Source organism: Muntiacus reevesi, chromosome 18 (assembly GCF_963930625.1).
Source record: "Muntiacus reevesi chromosome 18, mMunRee1.1, whole genome shotgun sequence".
In the NCBI taxonomy this organism is placed as follows: Eukaryota; Metazoa; Chordata; class Mammalia; order Artiodactyla; family Cervidae; genus Muntiacus; species Muntiacus reevesi.
The window spans coordinates 33676339-33699500 of NC_089266.1; the positions used below are offsets into that span (position 1 = coordinate 33676339).

Genomic DNA, 23162 nt, shown 5'->3' on the forward strand with positions numbered 1-23162 from the left:
TGAAATAGAATGTCTCAGAATAGATTAACTGTATAAAAATGTATTATATGACAAAGAAGCATCCACAAATCAGTAATGAAAAAATTGGTCGTTTAATAAATGGTATTAGGATAATTGACAGACTGAGAATTGACAGGTTAAAATTCTATCTCAAAAAGCATTGAGTGCTAATGCAAGCATAAAAATATCTTTCTGATGGATTAAATGTTTAAGTGTGGAAATCAAGACCATGAAAGTAATGGAAGAAAAATAGGTTACATGAGCCTGGAGTGGAGAACAGATGGCAAAAGTGTCCTCCCACCCAAGGCACAGATAATAAAAGGCTGACAGATTTGAGAGCATGAAATTAAAGCTTCTCTATAGAAGAACCCACCATAAGTGGAAAGTAAATAATCAACTAAGAAAAATATTTGCAACGAACAATATATCAAGCCCATGAAGAGTTCTTTTGTCAATTGAAAAAATAAGCAAACACACCAATGGAAGTATCAATACAAGGATATGATTCAAGCACACCCAGAAAGAACCATTAACAGCTGAGCAACACCCCTCAAAAATATTCACCCTCACTAGTAGTAAAGAAAATGCAGAACTAAATGGTGAGACACCTTTTCCCCCTATCAAATTGGTAAACCTAAAAATAGAACAAAAATACCAGTGTTACTCAGGAAGTGGGGCAGGAGGGTGTTCACTAAAGCATTGAAAATAATTATCTTTTCTCCCAGAAATTCCATTCCTGGAAGTTTATAACCTGATGAATAATTATGGATGTGCAAATGTTTAGCTACAAGGGTGTTCATTGATGTATTCTTTTTAATAATCTGCCAATTCCAGAAAGCTTAAATATTGTACATAGTAATAGTTGAATATATTGTATCAGAGTCATTTGGTGGAATCCTACTCAGTCATTAAAAGTGAGATCAGAGGGCTTCCCTGATGGTTCAGTGGTTAAGAATCTGCCTGCCAATGCAGGAAACGGGTTTGACCCCTGATCTGGAAAGACCCCGTGCCGTGGAACAACTAAACCCGTGCGGCACAACCGCTGGGCCTGTGCTCTAGAGCCGGGGAACTGCAACAAGAGAGGCTACTGCAAGGAGAAGCCAAGGCAGCGCAGCTTGCGAGTAGCTCCTGCTTGCTGCAACTAGAGAAAGCCAGAGTAGCAGCAGAGACCCGGCGTAGCCAAAAATAAGCAACTGAGTAACATGACATCATAGAAATGAGGTTACTGAGATGAAAAGACGTTTAGTAACTTGTTGAGTAAAAAAAGCAGGCCCCCAAATACTATGTGTGTTGTAATCCCATTTTTGTTTTATTCTTTTAAATGTGTATATGCCCCAGGCTCTTTTTAGTACCCAGAGTATCTAAGTGTCTGATCACGGGCATTAAATACGCACAGAACAGATGTGCCGAATCTTATTCCCTAGTAATTAACGGACCCTAGAAAGCTCCAGACTGAAGTGCTTTGGAGAAATTTATGACTTGCCTTCCCAGTTAATCATCTGATTTGTCTTCCCCCAACCAATCAGGTTGGGCTTGATTCCACCACAGGGCTTCCCTGGTGGCTCAGATGGTAAAGCGTCTGCCTGCAATGCAGGCAGACCTGGATTCGATCCCTGGGTGGGGAAGATCCCCTGGAGAGGAAATGGCAACCCACTCCAGTATTCTTGCCTGGAGAATCCCATGGACGGAGGAGCCTGGCAGGTTACAGCCCATGGGGTCTCAGAGTTGGACAGACTAAGCAACTTCATTCACAACCAGTCAGGGGCTTCCTAGGTGGTGCCGGCGGTAAAGAACCTGCCTGCTAATGCAGGAGATATAAGAGAAGCGGGGTTCCATCCCTCGTTTGGGATTATCCCCTGGAAGAGGGCATGGCAACCCACTCCAGTATTCATGTCTGAAGAATCCCATGGACAGAAGAGCCTAGAGCCTGGCAGGCTACAGTCCGTAGGGTCACAAAGAGTGACACCGCTGAAGCAAGATAACACATAGCACAATCAGCTTAACTGTCTGCCCAAGCAATCAGCTAATCTGTCTCCCTCCAACCTATCTCCTGATCTGTCTGCCCAACCAATCAGCTGTCGCTACAATCTCTAAGGGCCTGGATAGGTACAGGCTAGGTGTCCTTCAGTCAAAGGCTCCCCGCTACATGAGCCTCACTTCCTGGCAGAGGCTTGGGTGGAAGAATCAAGAAATCAGGGAGGCTCTCAGGAGAAGGGTTGGATGAAGAAAGGTGCTGAGGCACATGATAAGTAGACAAGTAGGCCAACCTCGCTTTCCAAGGCACCCTGAATGAACAAACCAATTTAATCTCTTTCGTTCCCTTCCTCCTCACTATCCCCCCAAACAAACAGATCTAGATTGCTTCTGGGCTTCTTGGTGGTGACCAGAATCCCTTTAATGAGAAGGCAAAGCTTTTCTTCCTTTCTGTAACAGGACAGAAAGGATTTAAAATGCAAATGTCTTGGCAGGACCTCCAGTCTCTGCCTAAGATCAAAATGACATTCTTTGTGAAATGGGTCTGGGGGAGGGCTGTCACCTGCATGCAGGGAGACCGCTTCCCAATTTCAAGTAGAACCAGCTGGCTGCGCTCTGCCACACGCACGCTATGCCTTGAGATGTTTTTGTGGGCAACTGAGCAGGAACTCAGCTCCCAGCAGCCCCCAGCGAACAGATGTGGAGCTGAGTGAGGGGCGGGCTGTGGGGAAGCCCAGACACTGGGACTCAGGGTTCTACTGGGGACACGAGAGCCAAGCAGAGCAGCAGCTGGAGACGGAAATGGAGTGAGGGTCCTTGAACTCAGAGCAGTGAGGGCTCGTGGAACACTAGTCACTCACTGCTGAGGATCTTCCCCTGGATCTTGCCCCTGGGACCATGTGAGGGCTCAGGTATGCTGGGGACCAAGGAAGTGCTGGAGGGGGATGTTCAGGCCAGGCTGCCCATGCCAGCAACGCCTCCTCTTCCAGGGAAAGCAGAACCGAAATAGGAAACCGCTTGCTCGTGCCAGACAATCTTTTTCAAACAGTTAAAAAGCCTCAAACTCAAACAGATGTATAGTGAGCCTGTGTCAAAGACACATTCCAACTCGTTACTGAGGGAACCAGCCAGGAAGGTGGGAGAGGCGGTTTAAAGAAGGGTATCAGAAACTGAAATAAATTTCTCATCTAAGCCACGAAAAGATGGCAGAATTAGATACAAAATTAGTCAACATCATATAGGGGGATGAAACGTCATACAGTGGGGAAAAAAACCTTTGCCATTACCTTTTTAAAAAAATGTTTTATTGGAAGATAATTGCTTGACAATATTGCGCTGGTTTCTGCCTGACGTCATCATGAATCAGCCACAGGGTTACGTCTGTCCCGTCCCTCGTGATCCTCCCACCTCCCACCTCCCACTCCATCCCGCCCCTCGGGGTTGTTTGTCACAGATTGAGTGCCCTGCGCCACACAGCAAATTCCCACTGGCTATCCATTTTACATATAGGATAAATTTCCGTGTAATGTATATACTTCCGTGCTACTCGCTCCATTCGTCCCTCCCTTTTCTTCCCACAAGGCTGTTTCCACAAGTCTGTCCCCTATGCCTGCATCTCCACTGATGCTCTGCAAATAGCTTCATCAGTACCGTCTTTCCAGATTCCACACACACACGTTAATATACAACATTTGTCTTCCTCTTTCTGACTTACTTCACTCTGTACAGCAAGCTCTAGGTTCCTCCACCTCATTAGGACTGACAACTGTGTTCTTTTATATGGCTGAGTAATATTCCATTGTCTTTATGTACCACAATTCCTGTATCAATTCATCTGTTGATGGACATCTAGGTTGCTTCCATGACATTATCTTTCATAGTGAACAAAAAGCACTCATCTCACATCCACAAGTAAGCCTCTAATTTCATAGAACCTGACCCCTCATTCATATTAATAGCAAGTAGTAAATTCAACCACAGTAGCTCCTTCTCCTCAACCCTTAGGTGGGCTAGTGAGAAAGTGATGTGCTGTACTATGCTGACTCACTTCAGTCGTGTCTGACTCTGCCACCCCGTGGACTGCAACCCACCAGGCACCTCTGTCCACAGGATTCCCCAGGCAAGAACACTGGAGTGAGTTGCCCTACCCTCCTCCAGGGGATCTTCCTGACCCAGGGAGTGAACCAACGTCTCCTACGGCTCTCACATTATAGGCGGATTCTTTACCGCTGAGCCACCGGGGAAGCCCAGTTAGGAAGTACTTTGGTGTAATTTGGTAAAGGCAGGTGGGTAATAGTTTTGCCTCATTGCTGAGTGGCTCCACCCCCAGTAACCCAGCTGAGGGAGACAGTAGGGGGAAGGGGAGACCAGGCACTGAGCTCTGTGGGGGAGGCTGAGGCTGCATCACTCCGTGGTTACCAGTGCTTAGTACTAGACCGTTGTGGGGTCCCCACAACCCTGGGGCTGTGGGGCCGTTGGCAAGACATTTCACATCATAGGAGCCTCAGTTTCCTCATCTGTAAAGTGGGAGAATAGTTGTATCTCCCTCTCAGCATTCTGCGAGGATAATGCTGGCCTACTTTGATTTCCTATTGCTGGGGGTAGGAGGGTTCAGGGTGGCCTTATCTTAGTAGGTGGATCCTGTCAAGGTCACAGGGAGAAGATGACAGGGACTTGGGGAGCTGGGCCCTCCACCCATGCAGCCTTGTGGAGTCAGTTGCCATGGAGATGAGTAAAACAGTTTATCCCACTTTGATGTGGCTGGGTGGCAGAGGAAGTGGGCAGGTTATCAAGCCTGCGGACCTCCCCCTTCTTCCTGACTCCACCCCCGCCATAGGGTCACCCACTGCCTCCATCTGGGTGGCAGGAAGCCTCACGTCAGTGCTTCTGCGTCCCGCCCACCACAGCCCCCTTGGATTCAGCCCGCATGTTTGTTGAGTATTTACTCTGTGCCTGCCCGGCTGTGTAGATCACAGCACTTGCCTGCTGAGAGTTGGTCTGTCATCCTGACGGGCGACAGTGGGCATCATATGTGTGAGTCACGCCTCAGTTTTCAAAGCACCCAGACCTCCACGATTGCATCACCCAGGGCACAGCCCTGCAGAGTCTGAGGGAAAAGCAGCATTGCTCCCATTTTGTACCTGAGACAACTAGGACTCAGAAAAGTTTGGTGATTCTTGCTTTAGCCATAAAGTCAAATGTGAGAGCAGGAACATGGGCTTTTGGATAACAAAGAACTCTGCTCTGTCACTTATTAGCTGATGACGTTGGACAGGTTACAGAAGCTCTCTGAGCCTCCTGATTCAAAAGTAGGACTGTGTTCATAGCAGCTCTGTTTAGAGTAGCCAAGACACGGAAGCAGCCTAAGTGTCCCTCAACAGATGAACGGATAAAGGAGATGTGTGTGTGTGTGTGTGTGAGAGAGAGAGAGAGAGAGTTTCATGGCTGCTGTCCAGGGGACCCCAGAAGGAAGGAAAGCATAAGAGGAAGCCAGTAGCCAGGAGTGTTCGTGTCGGGGTATGATGTGGGTCAGGAGGAGGAAGCCAGGATCGTCTCCTGGGATGGCCGTGCAGCTAAGGCTGAGCATTCCCTGCCTTGTGTCAGCCCCGGAGACTCTGCCTCACGAAGACCAGGCACCGCACCGTGTCCTCAGCATGGACGTTCCATAAGAATGTCATTAACGTGGAGCCAGTTCCTGCTTGGTGACACCAGCAGTGATTGTCACTCATCCTCTGTCTTCTTTGTCAGCTGTCGTGTGCAGAGTGGCCATTTCCAGTTAGCACTTTAGAAAAGGGAAAGGGGTGGTGGAGGGATAATTTAGGAGTTTGGGATTAACAGTTACACACCACTTTATATAAAACAGATAAACAGCAAAGACCTAATGTAGCACAGGGGACCATATTCAATATCTTGTAATAACCTGTAATGGAAAAGAACCTGAAAAAATATATATATATATAAAATTGAATCACTTTGCTGTACACCTAAAACTAACTTAGTGTTATAAATCTACTATACTTCAATAAAAAATAAGATAAATAAATTTTAAAAAAGAAGAGGGAAAGCTCAGCTGGGTAAACAAAGCTCAGTTATGAGGGCACTCCCGTGCCTGGACAAGGCATTTGCACTTCACCATGGCCGCCCACCATGAGCTCCCACTCACCAGGACACATCCCTTGCCCATATACGGGGAGCCCTTTGGATTTCCTACATATTAAGACTAGACATGGAACCACCTAGGTGGGTTTTTTTGTTGAGCCCTTGAGCCAGTCTTGGTCTAAGTAAGCCGGGTTCAGAAAGTTGTTCATGTCTGCTGAGGTGCCCAGGGAAGACGGGTACAGGTCAAAGAGGAGAAGCACTCATCGCCATGAGGCTCCCCGATAAGTGGAGTTTCGTTATCAAGAGAAGCCAAGGAAGGGGGATTTGATGGGTGTATTTGAGGGAGGGGTAGAGAGTTTCAGCTGATGCTGTTGGAATCTGGGCTCTTCAGCACCTGCCAATCACTCTGGAAACAGCACCCACTAATAGAACATCATCAGCCAACAGCAGCTCCCAGCTAATGATGCTGCAATTCCCAAACGTGATTGTTGTTTATTCACTAAGTCATAGCTGACTCTTTGCAACCCCATGGACTGTAGCCCTCCAGGCTTCTCTGTCCATGGGGTTTGCCAGGCAAGAATACTGGAGTGGGTTGCCATTTCCTTCTCCAGGGGATCTTCCCAACTCCGGGATTGAACCCACGTCTCCTTCTTTGGCAGGCATTGGCAGGCGGATTCTTTACCGCTGAGCCACCAGGAAAGCCCCTGAGATGAGCAGATGGAGAAACAGGATGTTAGAGAATGCTCCTTGTCCTGTAGACTGAAGAGAACACCAGGCTTCAGGGATAAAGTGGCACACAGTACCTCCTGGACTGTGGCCCCAGCCTGGCCTGAGTCTACAGGGGCAGAACAGGGCGGTGGGGGTGTGGCATGACAGATCAGTGGGGCGCGGGTTGCCTGTTAAGAACACTACATGGTATTTAAAAGAGAAGTGTGGACAGATCCAGAGAAGACTTTGATGTCTCTGTGTTTTGGAGTCTGGTAGATTGGGGGGCAGGGAAACCTGGGATGGCCAGGGACATTGTTTGGAAGGGGCAAAGAGGGGACTTTTCTCTGTCATGTCTGTAGGCGGCCACTAGGTGGCGTCCTGAGTCCTGATCGTCATCACCTCTGTTTCAGGGACTTGCCTGTCCAAGTAGACATAACATTAACATCTAAACATGTGACAATTACATAAAAGACACATCAAACAAAAGGCACCGCAATCAAAGAAATCAGGTCTCAAGTTGGAATAGCACAAATTGGAAATGTTTGACCACTTACAAAACAGAAATCACAGCCCTCTGCTTACAGCCGTCTCTAACCCCAGTCGTGGCTTTGACTCCAAGAGGCTGCCTTCTGCTCCAAACTGTCACCCAGTCCACACCCAGCAGGGTCCCTGTGAGGATGCCCAAGCTCTAGTGAGGGGGATTGCCTGCCCCTGCCCTCCGCTGCCGATTCCCAGCCCCCTCGGTGAGAAGAACCAGGTGTTGCGGAGTCTCCTCGCCGTGGTTGACACGGCAGTGAGTACCTACTTTCCAGCTACAGAACTAAGTTTCAGGGGAAAGGTGAAACCTTGGCTCGTTTCTTCTCAGCATCTTTGAATCAGCGGAGATGGAGAGATGGATGATGCCATAAAGGAAGGCTGGGAGGGGATCCGTGGTGCAGAGACTCCGCCGTAGAGGAGGGCAACGCCAGGCAGGACCGCGGAATACTGAGGGTCCCCCGAGGCAGGGCCGGGATGCTGAGGGGAAGGCTGGGGGGCTGGCTGGGGCTAAGGCTGAGCTGCCGGAGGACACCTGGATCTGGAGAGGTGACAGAATCAGGACCAGGTGGACAGCGGGAGGCTGTCCAGCCACTTCGGGGTCCCCAGTCTCCTCCCTGGGCGCCCTGCCCCTCAGTCTCTGAAGAGTGAAGCTTTGTGGGGTGGGTGGGCCCACAGAGGGGGCTGGGAGTCAGACTGTTAAAGACCCTGGAGGCCAGGGGTCTAATCTTCCCCATGATCTGACCTTCATCCGGGAACTCCCAGTGCCGGCACCTCCAAGGAGCAGGGCCTTGCCTGCTGAAGGAACAGGTAAATTCATGAACTGCTGTTTGGGTTTTTGACCACAGGAATCTCCTACCAGCGACTGGTGAGGGCCGAGCAGGGCCTGTCCACTAGGAGTCACCGCAGCTCCACTGTGTGAGTGCTCTTGGGGAGGAAGGAATGGCGGGGTGGGGCTGGGGGTGATGTTTCGTGTACTGGCTCATTTTTCTGGGCTAAGGGTCTTTCAGACTCCTAAATGGGTCTGAGACTTTAAAACAAAAAACAAAAATTACCTGCTTTGATTATGCTGAATAAGCACACATTACCTTTCTTTATCCCTACTTTTCAGATGAGGAAGCCACAGGTCAGAGAGGGCAAGTAACTTCCCCAAGGTCACACAGCTAGTAAATGTCTGAGCCAGGATTTGAGCCTCAGTCTTACTCAAAAGCCCAGGCTCTTTGCATAATGTCTTTCTGCCTGTCAGTAAAATGGCATTTTCCAAACTTTCCTGACCAGGACCTATAGTTTAAAAATGTATTTTATTTGAAAACCTGATATACACACATACAGAACTGAGACAAGTTTTAGGAAAGAAAAGTCACCTCTGCTCTATTAGAAAAAAAAAAAAAAAGAAAGAAAAGAAAAGTCACCTCCCAAGCATGAGCTCTGATCTGTTCTAGTTCAACTTCATTTCAAAGGCAGTTCTGGTTAGGACTCCCTGAGCTGACTTCATTACCCATAGCCTGCAGCTGGAAAAGCATTTGAGAGGAAGCCTCTATTCTGAGGGCCCTCCAGCAAGCCTCCAAGTACATGGGTACCTGGAAACCCTAGCCTCCACTGGCTCAGAAATTCCAGTCGCCCCAGCCCCTTCCCATCCTCAGTCCCAGGGGTTCACAGCACATTCACTGAGCAGATACCATTTGAGGTCCTTTTTGGTAAAAACAAACAGAAAAGCAAGTGGTAGATTTTGAGAGAGAGAAAGGGCAGAAAAAACGTCTTGTAAAGAAAAGTTGGTTAATAAGCAAGCAGAATTCCGCCAGGGGAGCTGAGGCAGATGGATGATGGATAATCACCAACAGCTTCAAGGCGCTTCCTGAACCCCAGGTAGTGCTGCAGGCATCCCTCCATCATCCTGTGAGGAGAGGTGTGCTTTAGATCCAGGAACTGAGGCACAGAGAGAGGTTCATAGAAAGAGCTTACAGCCGAGTCAGTCTCACTTTGGTTAACAAGCGTGCAGAGGAGGTGCAAGTGGTGAGGCCTTAGGGTGGCTGGCCTGGTCCTGTATACAGTGGTACTTAATGCATGTCCACGAGGGGATGATCCAGCAGTCAGTAAAGGAGGACGACTCAGTGAGGGACTACTTACTTGAGCCTGACCCCTTTTTCTAACACATAGAGAAATCAAAATAAGTTTCTCCCTAAACCCTGGGGAATCTGACACAGCTCCATCCTGCCCCTGAGTTCTGACCCCCGGGCCGGCTCTGGGACAGTTGTCCACAGACACTGGCAGGAAGGCCACCTGCCTGGTGCTTCTTTGTGCTGTGTTTAAACACTGCAGGACTTGTGAGGGAACAAGCGTGAGCAGTTCACACTTACAGCCTTCACAGGGATAACACTGCTATGGCTGGTGTGTGCTCAGTCCTTCAGTCGTGTCCTACTCTTTGTGACACTTTGGACTGTAGCCTGCCAGGCTCCTTTACCCATGGGATTTTCCAGGCAAGAATACTGGAGTGGAGTACCTTAGAGAAAATGCAGTGATTGGGGGTTGTCGTGGGTGAAGCTCAGTCATGTGTTAACTGAGTGATCCTTGAGGTTCATGATTCTCTTAATATTTGGGTATGTTCGAAATGTCCATAATGCAGACATTTAAACACTGACATCAGGAGGGAACCCAGGGGCCAATCTCACCTCCTGAGATGGACCACATTCTGCCGGTGGGATGTGTATATTTCTCAATATACCTGCTTTCTGAGTGCTTTCACTCAAAGAAAAAAAAAAAAAAAAAAAAGGGTCCAAGGGAAGGGAGGTGGGGGGTGGTGACTGGATGCACACTACCTCTCCCAGCCCAATGCTGGCCTTCATGATGGCTTTGGTGGTCCAGTGGTTGAGACTCTGAGCTCTCAATGGAGGGGCCCAGGTTCAATCCCTGGTCAGGGAACTAGATCCCACATGGAACCAAATAAATAAATATTTTTGAAAAGAAAGAAAGGGCACCCTCTGCCAGAAGAGGAGTCAGATGCAGCCCTGACTTGTTCCCCTTCCTCCTGGCAGAAGCCACTTCACACCTGACCCTTGACTTGAGCGCATGGGCTGAAATTTCAGGCCACATCGCACAGCGTGTGGTTGCCTTACTGCCCCCTCCCCAAAATGATCACCTGGCCTCCAACCACCTCCCCTAAAATACAATCCTTTATTGTGTCATTTTGCATCTGTTCAGAGGTCTTGTAGGAAAATTTTTTATTATTAAAGAAAAACGAAGGTAGAATTTATTTGTGGAAACGAAGTTCAGTTTTTAAAAGGTCTTTGTAAAGCCGAGCTGAAAACTGGTCAAAAGTAGGCGGTAAGCTTTCCCCTTGGAACTGGGACCCCCAAGCCACCGGCTCTCCCCTGGCCTCAGGCCCCGCCTTGGGTGTGAGAAGGCCTGGGTTTCAGAGGGGCTGGCCCCCAGCCCGAGTGGGCTCTGTGGCGGCCCCACCCCTGTCCCCTAGTGCCCATGGCCGGTCCTCTGTGTCCCCAGCACTGTGCTCTTGCTGAACCCGGTGGAGGTGCAGGCCGAGTTCCTCGCCGTGGCCAACCAGCTGAGCACGCCCCGGCATTCGCCACACAGCACCTACACCACCCTGCTCCTGCATGCCTTCCAGGCCACCTTTGGGCCCCACTGCGACCTGCCGGGTTTGCACTGCAGGCTGCAGGTATGTGCCCGGGGCCCTGGGCTCAGCACCGCCCCCTCCCGTGGGTTCAACACTGCCCCCTCCCTGCAGAGGTTCTCTCCACAAAGGCAGGGTCCGCCCGGGGCTCAGCAGCGCCCCCTCCCGCCAGAGGTTCTCACTGCTCCCTCTTGGAGCCCGCCCGGATACACTGGTCCCCCTCACCTTGAGTGAGGTCACCGGAGCACTGACCTCATTGAGAGGTCTCTGTTCTGCTGGTTCCTAACCCGGATGGGTGGAACCGGCCCGAGGGACTGAACGCAGCCTCCGAGGGTGGCGTGAGCTGGGTGGCACAGGCATGAGCTTTGCACTGAAGCTGGCACCCTGGCGTCTAGGCCGAGCTCTGGGACCTGCTGGCTGTGTGGCTCCCCCTCTCTGAGCACTGACATCCTCGCCCCCCCCCACCCTCCCACCCCCAGCTCTGCAAGGCTCTGGGCCTTTCTTTCTGACCATTTCTGGAGAAAAGGGGCTGAGGGGGAGCTTGGCTCGGTGGTCAGTCGTGGGTGGAGGCGGGTGGCGAGGCCAGGGAGAGACAGGTCACTGGGAGTTTGAAAAGTTGGGCGGCCAGGCCGAGGTTCACGGGCAAGCCTGCCTAGCCCCTCCCCCCGCCCCGGCTTTCAGTCCAAGACCCTAGCCGAGCTTGAGGACATCTTCGCGGAGACGGCGGAGGCTCAGGAGCTGGCATCAGGCATCGGGGATGCTGCCGAGGCCCGCCAGTGGCTCAGGACCAAGCTGCAGGCAGTGGGAGAGAAAGCCGGCTTCCCCGGTGTCCTAGGTGAGGCGCTGGGGGTGAGGCCCTGTCCCGCCGTGGCTCCACAGCTCCCCAGGCGAGCAGCCCGGCTGGGCCTGCTCTGTATAATCATTCAGGGACCCAGGTTCTCCGACACCTCCTGCTCTGCCATCCTGAGGGCATGGTTCCCCTCTGCAGGGTAGGGTTCGGCTGCAGATTGCCACGGGGGTGGTGGCGGGAGGAGGAAAAGGGAGGACTGATCGAGGGCACCGGGCTGCATTTGAAGACAACACAGAAGCTGCACGTACCCCTCTGGGCCCCCTTTGTCACATGGCCCGCCTTGCCCCAGCGGCTCTGGGGAAGGTTTGTTACAGAAGAGACTCCTGGTGAGCTGGTGCCCTCCTTCTCCTGTTTGAACCGGAGGCTCAGAGCCTGAGACTTGGCACATTCCCACGGCTCACAGAAGGGCGTGGCTTCTACCCCGTGGGTTTGAGAAAAGCCCCCTGACTGCGGGTCAGTCATCTCAGCTTTCAGCTCAGCCCCAGCCCACCTGGCTGTTGGTCCCTCTCCCCACTCTGGTCTCTGCTCCAAGACGAAGAGGGGTCTGGGCTGGCCAGTCTGAAGGCGCCAGCCCAGCCCTCACCTCCTGCCCCTCCCTCCCCGGCTCCTCCAGACACCGCCAAACCCGGCAAGCTGCGCACCATCCCCATGCCCGTGGCCAGGTGCTATACCTACAGCTGGAACCAGGACAGCTTCGGTGAGCGGCCCGCTGGGGCCCCCCTGGTGCCCACCCCCCCAAACATCCGGGGCTCTCTTCCTCTGCAGTGGGCCTCCCCCACACCCACCCCTGCCCGCCCTCCCACCTGAGCAGGCTCTCAGCAGAGCAGAGGGCAGGGCTCTGAGTCCGGGGCTGGCCCCTACCCTCTCCCCAGCAGTGTCGTTCTGTCTGAGTCTGTCGCCCCTCCCAGGGTTGTGCAGGAGGGGTTCCAGGGCCTGACGCCCAGGCGGTGTCCCCTGTTGCTCCCGGCAGACATCCTGCAGGAAATCCTGCTGAAGGAACAGGAGCTGCTCCAGCCGGGCATCCTGGGGGACGACGAGGATGAGGACGGGGAGGAGGAGGACGAGGACGAGGAGGAGGAGGAGGAGGAGGACTTGGACAGCAACAGGCACTGTGCCGAGAGGGACTCTCTGCTCTCCACCAGCTCCGCGGCCTCCCGAGACTCCACCCTGTCCCTTGCCTCGTCCCAGGCCTCAGGACCCACCCTCCACCCCCAGCTGCTGACCTCCTTCGTGTTGGGCCTGTCGGACGGCATCGACAGTGGCTACGTGGAGGACAGTGAGGAGAGCTCCTTCGAGAGGCCCAAGAGGCCTGGCAGCCAGGAACGCCGGGGCCACCGCAGGTCCGGACAGAAGTTCAACAGGATCTATAAACTCTTCAAGAGCACCAGCCAGCTCGTGCTGCGAAGGGACTCCCGGGCCCTGGAGGGTAGCCCGGACGGCGCCGTGCCCCTGCGGCGGGCCGGCAGCCTCTGCAGCCCCGTCAGCCCCGTGGACGGCCCGCGGCCCGCCTCCCGGGCCCAGCGCTCTCGCTCCCTGCCTCAGGCCAAGCTCAGCCCCCCACTGCCCGGCTGGCTCCTAGCCCCTGCCTCCCGCCACCAGCGCCGCCGCCCCTTCCTGAGTGGGGATGAGGACCCCAAGGCCTCCACGCTGCGAGTCGTGGTCTTTGGCTCCGATCGGATCTCGGGGAAGGTGGCCCGGGCGTACAGCAAACTGCGGTGAGAGTCGGAGCTGGGCCCCCGTCTGCCCCTCTTTAGAGGGGTGGTGCTGGCGGCATCTGGGCTCGAGGACTGGGGTCCCCCAGGGGCCTAGGGACTCCCTTCTCACCATCTTCTCTGCAGGCGTCTAGAGAGCAACCGTCCGCTCCTCACGCGGTTCTTCAAGCTCCAGTTCTTCTACGTGCCCGTGAAGCGGAGCCAAGGAACTGGGGGCTGCACCAGCCCAGCTTCTCCATGCCAGACGTCCCCCCTCCCCACAGACTCCCCGAGGCACCCCGGCCCTGCAGTAGGTCCCCAGCCCTGGGCCCAGCGGGGTGGCAAAGCAAGGAGACATGAGCGGGTCCCAGATCCCTGGAAGGGGGCTGGTCGGAAGTCAGGAGCAACAGCTACCCCTGTTTACGACGCACGTCCTCCTGGGTGGGCCTGGCTCCCGGGCGTGCTCCCTGCCCTGCGTGTGGTGGTGGGGTGGAGGGGGGCATGGACTGAGGGTCGTTAGACCTCTCCAAGGGCAAGGGAGAAGCTCAGAACGGGACAGCAGGTGCCATGCAGGGCCTGCAGCGAGGGTGGCAGGGCCAGGGCGCCGGGCATGACTGTCGCCCCCTCTCCAGGAGCTGGGTGCAGCCCCCTGGGGGGAGAGCACCAACGACATCTCCCACTACCTCGGCATGCTTGACCCCTGGTATGAGCGCAACGTGCTGGGCCTCATGCACCTGCCCCCCGAGGTTCTGTGCCAGGTGAGCTGCCCCTTTCCGGGGTGCAGGAGCTAGGGGGGCACCTGGCTGCAGGCACCCAGTCTTGCTCTGGAGGCCCCCCTGGAGGGCCAGGGCTCACTCAGGATCGAGCAGGGAGGCTGGGTGGAAGCAGGACTGAGCTGAACCTGGGGCTCCGAGGCCCAGGGAGGGATCTCTGTGCTGGGAGGGAGGGAGGGGCCCCAGAAGGATCCAGGCGTCTTAGGCCTCACCCCCCGCTCCTCAACTTCCAGCTTCGACCAGCTCGGAGACTGGAGAGGAGGGATGGAGGCTGGGCCATGGGTCCTTCCCCCACCCTTCTGTTTCCTGCCCCCATCTCACCGCCCCCCCTCCCTGACCCTGCCTGCCTCTGAATCTGTCTCCTTTGTGTGTCGTCCTCTCATCCTCCCTGTTCTCTCTCCATCTCGGGGCTCCCCCCCACCCCCAGCAGTCTCTGAAGGCGGAGTCCCGGCCCCTGGAGGGCTCCCCTGCCCGGCTGCCCATCCTGGCCGACATGCTGCTCTATTACTGCCGCTTCGCTGCCCGCCCGGTGCTGCTGCAGGTCTATCAGACCGAGGTAAGCCTGTCCTGCCACTGCAGACTGGCTTCAGGGTCCCCCTCCGCCCGTCCCCAGCAGCCTTGTGCTGGGGGAGAGCGCCTGGGAGTCCCTCTGGGAGGTCCACGCTGATGCCCGCGCTCCTGCCCACTGCAGCTGACCTTCGTCACCGGGGAGAAGACGACAGAGATCTTCATCCACTCCCTGGAGCTGGGTCACTGCGCTGCCACGCGTGCCATCAAGGCTTCAGGTTGGTCCTACCTGAGCCCCCGTGGAGATGGGCCGGGACCCGGGGGCCCTTGGGGAGGAGGGGTCGCAGGGTAGTGGGGCAGGAGGGACAAGAAGGGGGCGGGGAGGCAGGGCCCCGGGTCTGTGAGGGCCTGGAAGGGAGAGGAGCAGAGGGTCTGTTTGTGTGCACAGGTCCTGGCAGCAAGCGGCTGGGCATCGACGGTGACCGGGAGGCTGTCCCGCTAACACTACAGATTATCTACAGCAAGGTGAGCCTGCTGCGGGCCTGCCCTTCACCTCAGTCGGCCAGCTTCTTCACCACCTCCCCGGAGCCGGCCTCCTGTGTACTGGACCCCAGTCTGTAAGCTGGAAGGCCGCGGCAGGCTGCCAAGGCGCTCCAGGATGCCGAGAGAACGGGGAAGGAGAGGCAGTGGGCCTTCCCCTTCCCCTCTGCCTCCAAAGCTGCCCTCCCCCTGGGCAGTCCCCCTCCTCAGGGTGTTCGGGGACCCGGATTCCGGGCTGGGGGTGAGGATGGAGTTGAGTTCTCTGACCCGGTCATCAGGCTGGCCCGTGGACCAAACCAGTGACCTGATAGCTCCTCCTGGAGTCCACCAGGTCTTTATAGGGATCAAGGGGGCTCTTGGTGAAGAAGCTGGCCGACTGGGGTGAAGGAGAGAGAGCTGCCTGGGTGTGCTGGTGGCAGGTGGCACCCTGTTGCTGGCGGGTCTGGAGCTGAAGGCACCAGGCACCAGGGGCCTGGGGCTTAGATAGTGTGGCTCTGCTCCCTTCCCAGGGGGCCATCAGTGGGCGCAGCCGCTGGAGTAACATGGAGAAGGTCTGCACCTCCGTCAACCTCAGCAAGGCCTGCCGGCAGCAGGAGGAGTTAGGTGAGGGGGTGAGGGTGGGGGCACGGGCAGCCGGGAGGTGGGGTGGGGCGGGGTATGGCAGGGATGAGGACAGGGAAGTGGAGGGAAGTGGAGGTGGGGGGCAGGGGGTGAGGGTGGGGGTGGAGACAGGGGTAGGGGAGACGCAGGTAGGTGGGGACCAGGTAGGGTAGGGGTGAGGACAGGAAGGTCGGGGGACAGGGGGTGGGGGGACAGGGAGGTGGAGAGAAGTGAAGTTGAGGGACGGGGAGGTGGAGATGGAGGCAGGGGATGAGGGAGGGGGTAGGGACAGAGGTGGTCCTGAGCCTGGCCTGAGCCACCCCTGCCCTTCAGACTCAAGCACAGAGGCCCTGACGCTAAACCTAACAGAAGTGGTGAAAAGGCAGAACCCTAAATCTAAGAAGGGCTTCAACCAGGTAAGGATGCCCCCTCCTCCCCGCCGCCCCCTCAGGAGACATACTGGGCACGTGTGTGTATGCGTGTGTGTGTCTGTGTGTGTCTGTGTGTATGGGGGTGGCGTGTCCAAGGGCTGTGCTGGGCCGTGTGGGCGAGAGGAGAGGCAGGTAAGGGGTGTGCACACGTGTGGGGGCCCTGGGAGGAGGAGGTACCCTTGCACCTTCAGAAAGGCTCCGTGGTGGCTGCCAGGGGAACCCCGAGTGGGCTCCATGTCAGAGTGGACTCTGCGTCAGGGAACCCAGGCTCTCACGGCGCAGGCAGTGGGGTTTTCCTCCCAGAACAATTGGTCCTTCTAGACTCGGGAAAGGGCAGAGGCTGGGAGGGAGTCAGGGCCTGATGGAGGCCGTGGGACCACCCCCTGTGTGCCCCCAACCCTTGGACCCAGGTGGGTGGTTCCCAGGGGAGAGGTTGCTGAGGGCTGACAGCTCCGGAGGAGGGGAGGGGCAGGCAGGGCTCCAGGTGACCCGGGCGCTCTTTCCAGATTACCACGTCGCAGGTCAAAGTGGACAAGGTGCAGATCATCGGCTCTAACAGCTGCCCCTTCGCCGTGTGCCTGGACCAGGACGAGCGGAAGATCCTGCAGAGTGTGGTCAGGTAGGAAAGTGGGGGCCCCCAGCCCTGCTTCAGGACCCCTAGCCCCAACCCCGAGGCCTGGAAGGAGCTGGAAGGGTGGGAGCCTGCCCTGACACCCACCCTGCCCCACAGGTGTGAGGTGTCACCCTGCTACAAGCCCGAGAAGAGCAGCCTCTGCGCCCAGCCCCAGAGGCCCTCCTACCCGCCGGCGCAGGGCCAGACCACGCCCGACCTCTGCTCCCTGCTCTGCCTGCCCATCATGACCTTCAGTGGAGCTCTGCCCTAGCCGTGCGGCCCCAGCCTGGACAGGAAGCCCGGGGGCAGCCTTTTCAGGACCCCCTTCTCCTGGGAGGGCCTGGCTCCTGGTGGACAGCTGAATGGGCCTGTGCTGGGTCAGGGTCCCCGCTGTGGGCTCTGCCACAGACAGGGGATTAATGGTGCCTCTGGACTCTGTTTGGGAAAAAAAAACAACAACCAGGCATTAGGGGGAGGAACCTGGCCTACAGCCCCTCAGATTCCTCAGGTAGAGAGGAGAGGGATGGGCGAGTTGATCTGTGGAGGCCCTGCCCTATAGATGGCCTAGGATCCTCTCCAGAAGGAAGATCCGAGGCTCTGGTGCTCTGGGGAGTGGAGGGGTTAGGCCTCCTCTCTTGACCCTTGACCAGTCCCTCCCCTTACTGTGTCAGAGACTTTCGGGGTCGGGGGTGTGCCTTTGAGTCTGGAGTTCAGCCCCCCTACCTGGGGTTCAGGTAGGAGACACATGGGTGTTATTTTTCTGACCACAGTGCTGCCCTCCTACCCCCTTCTCCATCTGTCTTTCTATCACACACACACACTTTCTCTCTCTCTCAAATTCCCTGGATCTTCTGAAAAACAGCACCAACACTTGACCTGTTTGCTGTCAGGACTCAGAGCAGACTCTTTCTGGAGCCGCTTCCTGGAGATTCTGGGAGGAGACAGGACAAGCCTAGATTTGGTGGCAGCTCAGGGAGCTTCTGGCTAAATGGCCAGAAGGAAATGAATTAGCATCTTCAGGCCTCTCTTTGCTGAGCGCTAAAGGGGGCAGTAAGGCCTCCTTAGGGGGTTGAGACAAGACTGCAAGGCACCTGGCCCAGCGCCTCTGGCAGCTGCTCAGGAAAGGTCAGCGGCCTCGCCCCCTAAGCGCTGAGTCCCTGGTCTGGTAGGGGAGGGGAGGGAATGTTCTTCATTGCCTCTTTTCCAATTCGCTGCTGAGGCAGGACCCAGATGAGAGGGGAAGGGATGCTCAGCTCTACCCTCTCAAGGAGGAATTGCCTTGGTCCGGGTAAGAAGACGGTCCACAGCTGCACCAGCCTTCACCTCTGCCTCTCCCAGGCTGGCCCGCGTCACCCCACCTCCCAACACAGTTCATCACGTGCGGAATCTTCCAGCCCCAAAGTTCACGGGCACCATCGCGCCTGGGCAAGTTCCCAGAGGAGCAGAGGGTGGAGAGCTGACCTCCAGCAGCTTAGAGCCTGACTGGGGGCAAATGGCTGATAGAACACGAGAGCCAAAAATTGGTAACTGCCAGGTGGCACCGGTTTGAGAATCTGGACACTGATGTGTGGGCTGGAGTGGTCGGATGGAGGGCTGGGCTGGGGCCCAGGGTTTGGACTGGGAGAGGTGGAGAATTAACCATGGACGCAGACAGTTATATCCTCACAGAACCCCTCCCGCTCCTGATTCATCTATGCCAAAGGCTGTGGGCTCATAGGAGCCCATGAAGCCCCAGCCCAGGGTACTCAGGACCTGAGAGAAGTGGGCAGAGCGGCTCCATCTCCCCCCACCTCGGTATTACCATCCCTCCCCTGTCCAGGCCATCTGTCCTTGCTCCAGGCCCCAGACAGTGGTTGGCAATACACCTTTAATATTTTTTGTCATGTGAGTTGTTTGTCCTCTGACATGATTGACATGTTCAAGAATAAATGAGTGGAATTTAATATTATTGTCAAATAAAATTTGGTTTCTCTTGGATTTGATGATCTACAGTTATTTTCCTGCCAGTTTTAGTTCATATAAGTCATTTCACATAGAATGGAAATAAGATTCTTAGGGGATTGCTTTGTTTATCTTTTTGTAATTTTCCTTTCTATAAAAAATACATTTTATACCCAAGTCTTCCTTCCCTATAACCCTCACTGTGCTGCTGGGCAGAAGGGAAGTGAGCTTCGTGCTGGACCTCACGAATTCATTTGGCAATTTCGATAAAACGGAGAAATTTCTCAAAATTACAGTTTGCCAGTCTGACAAAAGAAATGGATATCCCAAATAGGGTAACATCATTTTTTAAATAGGAAACATTACTTAATTAGACTGGCAACCAATCATCTTTTTACTGTCTCCCTAGTTACAAATTTTCCAGAATACCATAAGTTGGGACCATACAGTATCACAGACTCAATGGGCATGAGTTTGAGCAAACTCCAGGAGATAATGAAGGACAGGAAAGCCTGGCATGCTGCAGTCCCTAGGGTCGAAAAGTCAGACACGACTTAGCAACTGAACAACCTGTAGTATAGAGCTTTTTCATGTTGGTTCCTTTCGCTTAGCAACATGCCCTGAGGATTCCTCCATGTCTTCATAGCTCATTTGTTTTTGTTGCTAAATGGTATTTCAATTTATTGAGGTACCAGGGTTTATTTATACATTCATCTACTAAAGGACATCTTGGTTGATGCAAATTTGGGGCAATTATGAATAAAGCTGCCATAAACATACAGTGCTGGTTTTTGTTCAGACATACACACATTTTCCACTCATCTGGATAAGTATCAAGGAACATAGTTGCTTGATCATATGGTACAAATACAGTATAGTTAAGCTCTTCTATTTTTTCATTCTCCCCAGCAATGCATGCGTTCCTGTACCTGCACACCCTTATTAGCATTTCGTGTTGTGGGTGCTTTGAGTTTTATCCATTCTAATGGGTGTGTAGTGATACCTTCTTGTTTTCTTTTGCAGTTCCCTAAAGACTGATGTTGAGCATCTTTTCATGTGTTCATTTGCCATATGTCTATTTTCTTTTTTTTAATGCTTAACATAGACTTTATTTTTAGAGCAGTTTTATGTTCAAAGCAAAATTAAGCCGAGGATATGGAAAGTTCCCACGTACTCCACCTCCTTCCACTATCAACAAGTACATTTGTTACAACTGATGAACCTACATGGATCCATTATTGCTCAAAGTCTGTTGTTTACCTTAGGGCTCACTGTTGGCATTGTATAATACATTCTATAGATTTGGAAATATATATCCGCCATTATATCACACAAAGTAGTCTCACTGCCCTGAAAACCTCTGTGCTCCCCTGTTCACCCATTCCTCCCCTACCCCCTTTCAACCACTGATCTTTTCACCGTTTCTGTAGTTTTTCCTTTTCCAGAATGTTATGTAGTTGGAATTGTATGTGGCTTTTTTTACATTGGCTTTGTCTCTTTTCTTTGCTGGGGTATCTGTTCAGATCTTTTGCCCTTATTTTAATTGGGTTGTTTGTTTTCTTATTGTTGAATGTTAAAAAGACTATTTGGAGCACAAAATTTGGATACCAGTCCTTTATCAGATACATGTTTTGCAAATATTTTCTTCCAATCTGTCACTTATGTTTTCATTAACACTGCCTTTTGCAGAGCAGATGATCTTAATTTTAATGAAGTCCAGTTTATCCATTTGTTCTGCTCTGGAGGCTTGTAACTTCCTTTGGGGCCTGGAATACAGTGGTTTGAGACCTCTTCCTGTGGTCCCTGACATCCAAGTCATGCCTCCTCCAGAGGGATGGCTCTCCCACAACTCCTGGGGCAGGGAACGCTTAGCCCCTCTCAGTCTTCTCAAAGGAAAGACATCAGAGAGATTTCCAGATCCTACAGCTTCTCCCACGCAGGAGATGCACGTGGACATGGACCGCTTGGCGCCTGCCCTGGGACTTCAAACTTCCCTTCCCCCAACTGCCACACCCATCACACCCTCTAGCACTGGGATGTCCCTCGCTACCCTGGAAGTGGGGCTGCTGGGTTTTCTTGAGGAAGAAACTACTCTTTTTGCCCAATCTCTAAATCCTTCTATTTGCTCCCCCAGCCCTACCAGTACAATCAGGGTAAAGGAAGCCAGCTCTCCAGGGAAAGAGTGCCCTCCCTGGGGCAAAGACAGGCAGGTGGCAAGTCGTCCCCATCTGCAGCAGGCACACCTATGTCCTGGTCAGATCCCAGGCCCAGGATCTCAGTCTGCTTGGGCTCCTATGACAAAATACCAAAGAGTGAGTGATTTAAACAGCAGACATTTACTTCTCAAGAGACGTGTGTTGATCCCTGGGTCAGCAAGATGCCTTGGAGAAGGGAATGGCAACCCATTCCAGTATTCTCGCTGGACAATTCCGTGGACAGAGGAGCCTGGTGGACTATAGTCCACGGAGTCGCCAAGAGTTGGACACGACTGAGCACACAACCTTTCTTTTGCGCTGCGATGTGCTAAGTCACTTGAGTCTTGTCTGACTCTTTGCAACCCCCTGGACTGTAGCCCACCAGACTCCTCTGTCCATGGGATTCTTCAGGCAAGAATACTGGAGTGGATTGCCATGCCCTCCTCCAGGGGATATTCCTGACCCAGGATCGAACCTGCGTCTCAAGTCTGCTGCATTCGCAGGTAGATTCTTTACCACTAGCACCACCTGGGAAACCCTACCTTTCTTTTACTTCTCATAATTCTGGAGGTTGGGAGGTCCAGGGTCAGGGTGCTGACAGATTTAGTGTTTGGTGAGAGCTCTCTTCTTGGGTTGCAGATGGCTGTCTTTCACTACATCCTCACAAGGTAGAGGAAGCGCTGGTGTCTCTTCTTAGGCCACTAATCCCATCATGGCAACTCCACCCTCACGACCTCATCTAAACCTACTCGCCTCCCAAAGGTCCCATCTCCTCACACCATCGCATTGGGTTCAACATATGAATCTGGGGATGACAAGACATTCAGTCCACACTACTCGGCCGTTCTGAATGTGTAGTCCCTGGAGGGGGCAGCTGTGGTCACAGCAGCCACACACGTGCCCCTTTCTGCACAGGGCAAGGGGAAAGAAACAGGGCCCATTCGGGGAATCTCAGACATTTAGAGCTGGAACGTGGAGCCTTGGAGTCACTGAAACCTGACCAGAGCATCTCCCCTGAACATCAAGGTGGTAAAAACCTAGATATTAGCAAATGCTGTGCATGGGCCCAGCGCGGTCCACACACTTTATGTGTTTACATCATCTCACACCTGCCCTCCAACGACACCGCAGTTAACACCCAGGGTGCCTGGACTCCTTATTCAGTAGAACTTGATGAGAGGCCAGATGAGGAATTTAGGTAGGTCTTTACTGGGACTCTGCTGCAGCACAAGGGATTGAAAACGAGCAGCAACTGTCCTGGCTCGCTCCCCGAGGTGGGGTGAGCTGGCGCCTCAAAGAGGGTGCGGGTGGATTGGGCCGGAGGGGCAGCTTAGGTGGTCTGCCCACCCCTGGGTGGTGCTGTGTGCAGCAGCCTTGCTCATGCACTGGACCTTGCTTTTGCTCCTGGAAGCTCAGAAGTGGCAGCTGGGTTTTGAACTTTTTGTATCTCGTTCATAATTGGCCCCAACTGCTGCAGTTAATATACCTGCAGTTAATTTTAGTCCCTTATAGTTTCTCTGTATTCTGTTGCTCCAAGATATTTGTCCAGGTGCAAACACTGCAGCAAAGGGTCTCAGGTCCCAGCCTGTCTCACCGTGAGGTAGGTACTATTGTGCCCCATTTTACAGATGAGGAAACTGAGGCAGAGAAGCTAAGGAACTTGTCCAAGGTCACAGAGACTGTGAAAAGGGGAAGCCAGGGCTCCGCGCCGCCCCAGAGTCCCTGCCCTTACTGCTACTCCCTCAGTCCACTCGGGTGAGCTGTAGGGAAACTGAAGCCCAGAAAAGGAAAGTTCCCATGAATCCGAGAGGGATGGCTTCTTCATAAGGGCATTCCAGAGGAGCCCGGCCGGTTTCACAGCTACCCTCTTCACTCTCCCTGGGGACCGGCTGGGAGTGGGCTGCGGTGGAGAAGTGGAAGTAGGGGTGCAGGTGGACAGGAAACGGTTGGCAAGGCTCCAGACAAGTCCAGAGCGACCACTACTGGGGGAGGGGGCAGAATCAGGAAGGAAGCCCTCGGTGAATGAATGTCGCTCCATCCCCCAAAGCTGGTACTGGCCCAGGGGGATCCCCTGGGACC

The 23162-nt window shown here is 53.9% G+C and overlaps 1 protein-coding gene across 2 annotated transcripts in view; it reads left to right on the forward strand.

Annotated features, from left to right (window-relative positions):
- PIK3R5 (phosphoinositide-3-kinase regulatory subunit 5) overlaps nucleotides 1-18924 on the forward strand; it is a 73951-nt gene extending 55027 nt beyond the window's left edge. Inside the window, exons 6-19 of one of the 2 annotated variants that reach the window (XM_065910478.1) lie at nucleotides 8163-8232; nucleotides 10813-10987; nucleotides 11624-11777; nucleotides 12406-12489; nucleotides 12763-13507; nucleotides 13631-13793; nucleotides 14116-14241; nucleotides 14684-14812; nucleotides 14948-15041; nucleotides 15212-15288; nucleotides 15813-15906; nucleotides 16237-16319; nucleotides 16841-16953; nucleotides 17065-18924. In XM_065910478.1, the coding sequence (XP_065766550.1) occupies nucleotides 8163-8232; nucleotides 10813-10987; nucleotides 11624-11777; nucleotides 12406-12489; nucleotides 12763-13507; nucleotides 13631-13793; nucleotides 14116-14241; nucleotides 14684-14812; nucleotides 14948-15041; nucleotides 15212-15288; nucleotides 15813-15906; nucleotides 16237-16319; nucleotides 16841-16953; nucleotides 17065-17218 (2261 nt within the window). In that variant the 3' untranslated portion in view covers nucleotides 17219-18924. The remainder of the gene's footprint in view (nucleotides 1-8162; nucleotides 8233-10812; nucleotides 10988-11623; nucleotides 11778-12405; nucleotides 12490-12762; nucleotides 13508-13630; nucleotides 13794-14115; nucleotides 14242-14683; nucleotides 14813-14947; nucleotides 15042-15211; nucleotides 15289-15812; nucleotides 15907-16236; nucleotides 16320-16840; nucleotides 16954-17064) is intronic. The other variant, XM_065910479.1, reaches the window with a different exon arrangement.
- The last annotated feature ends 4238 nt before the right edge of the window (nucleotides 18925-23162 follow it).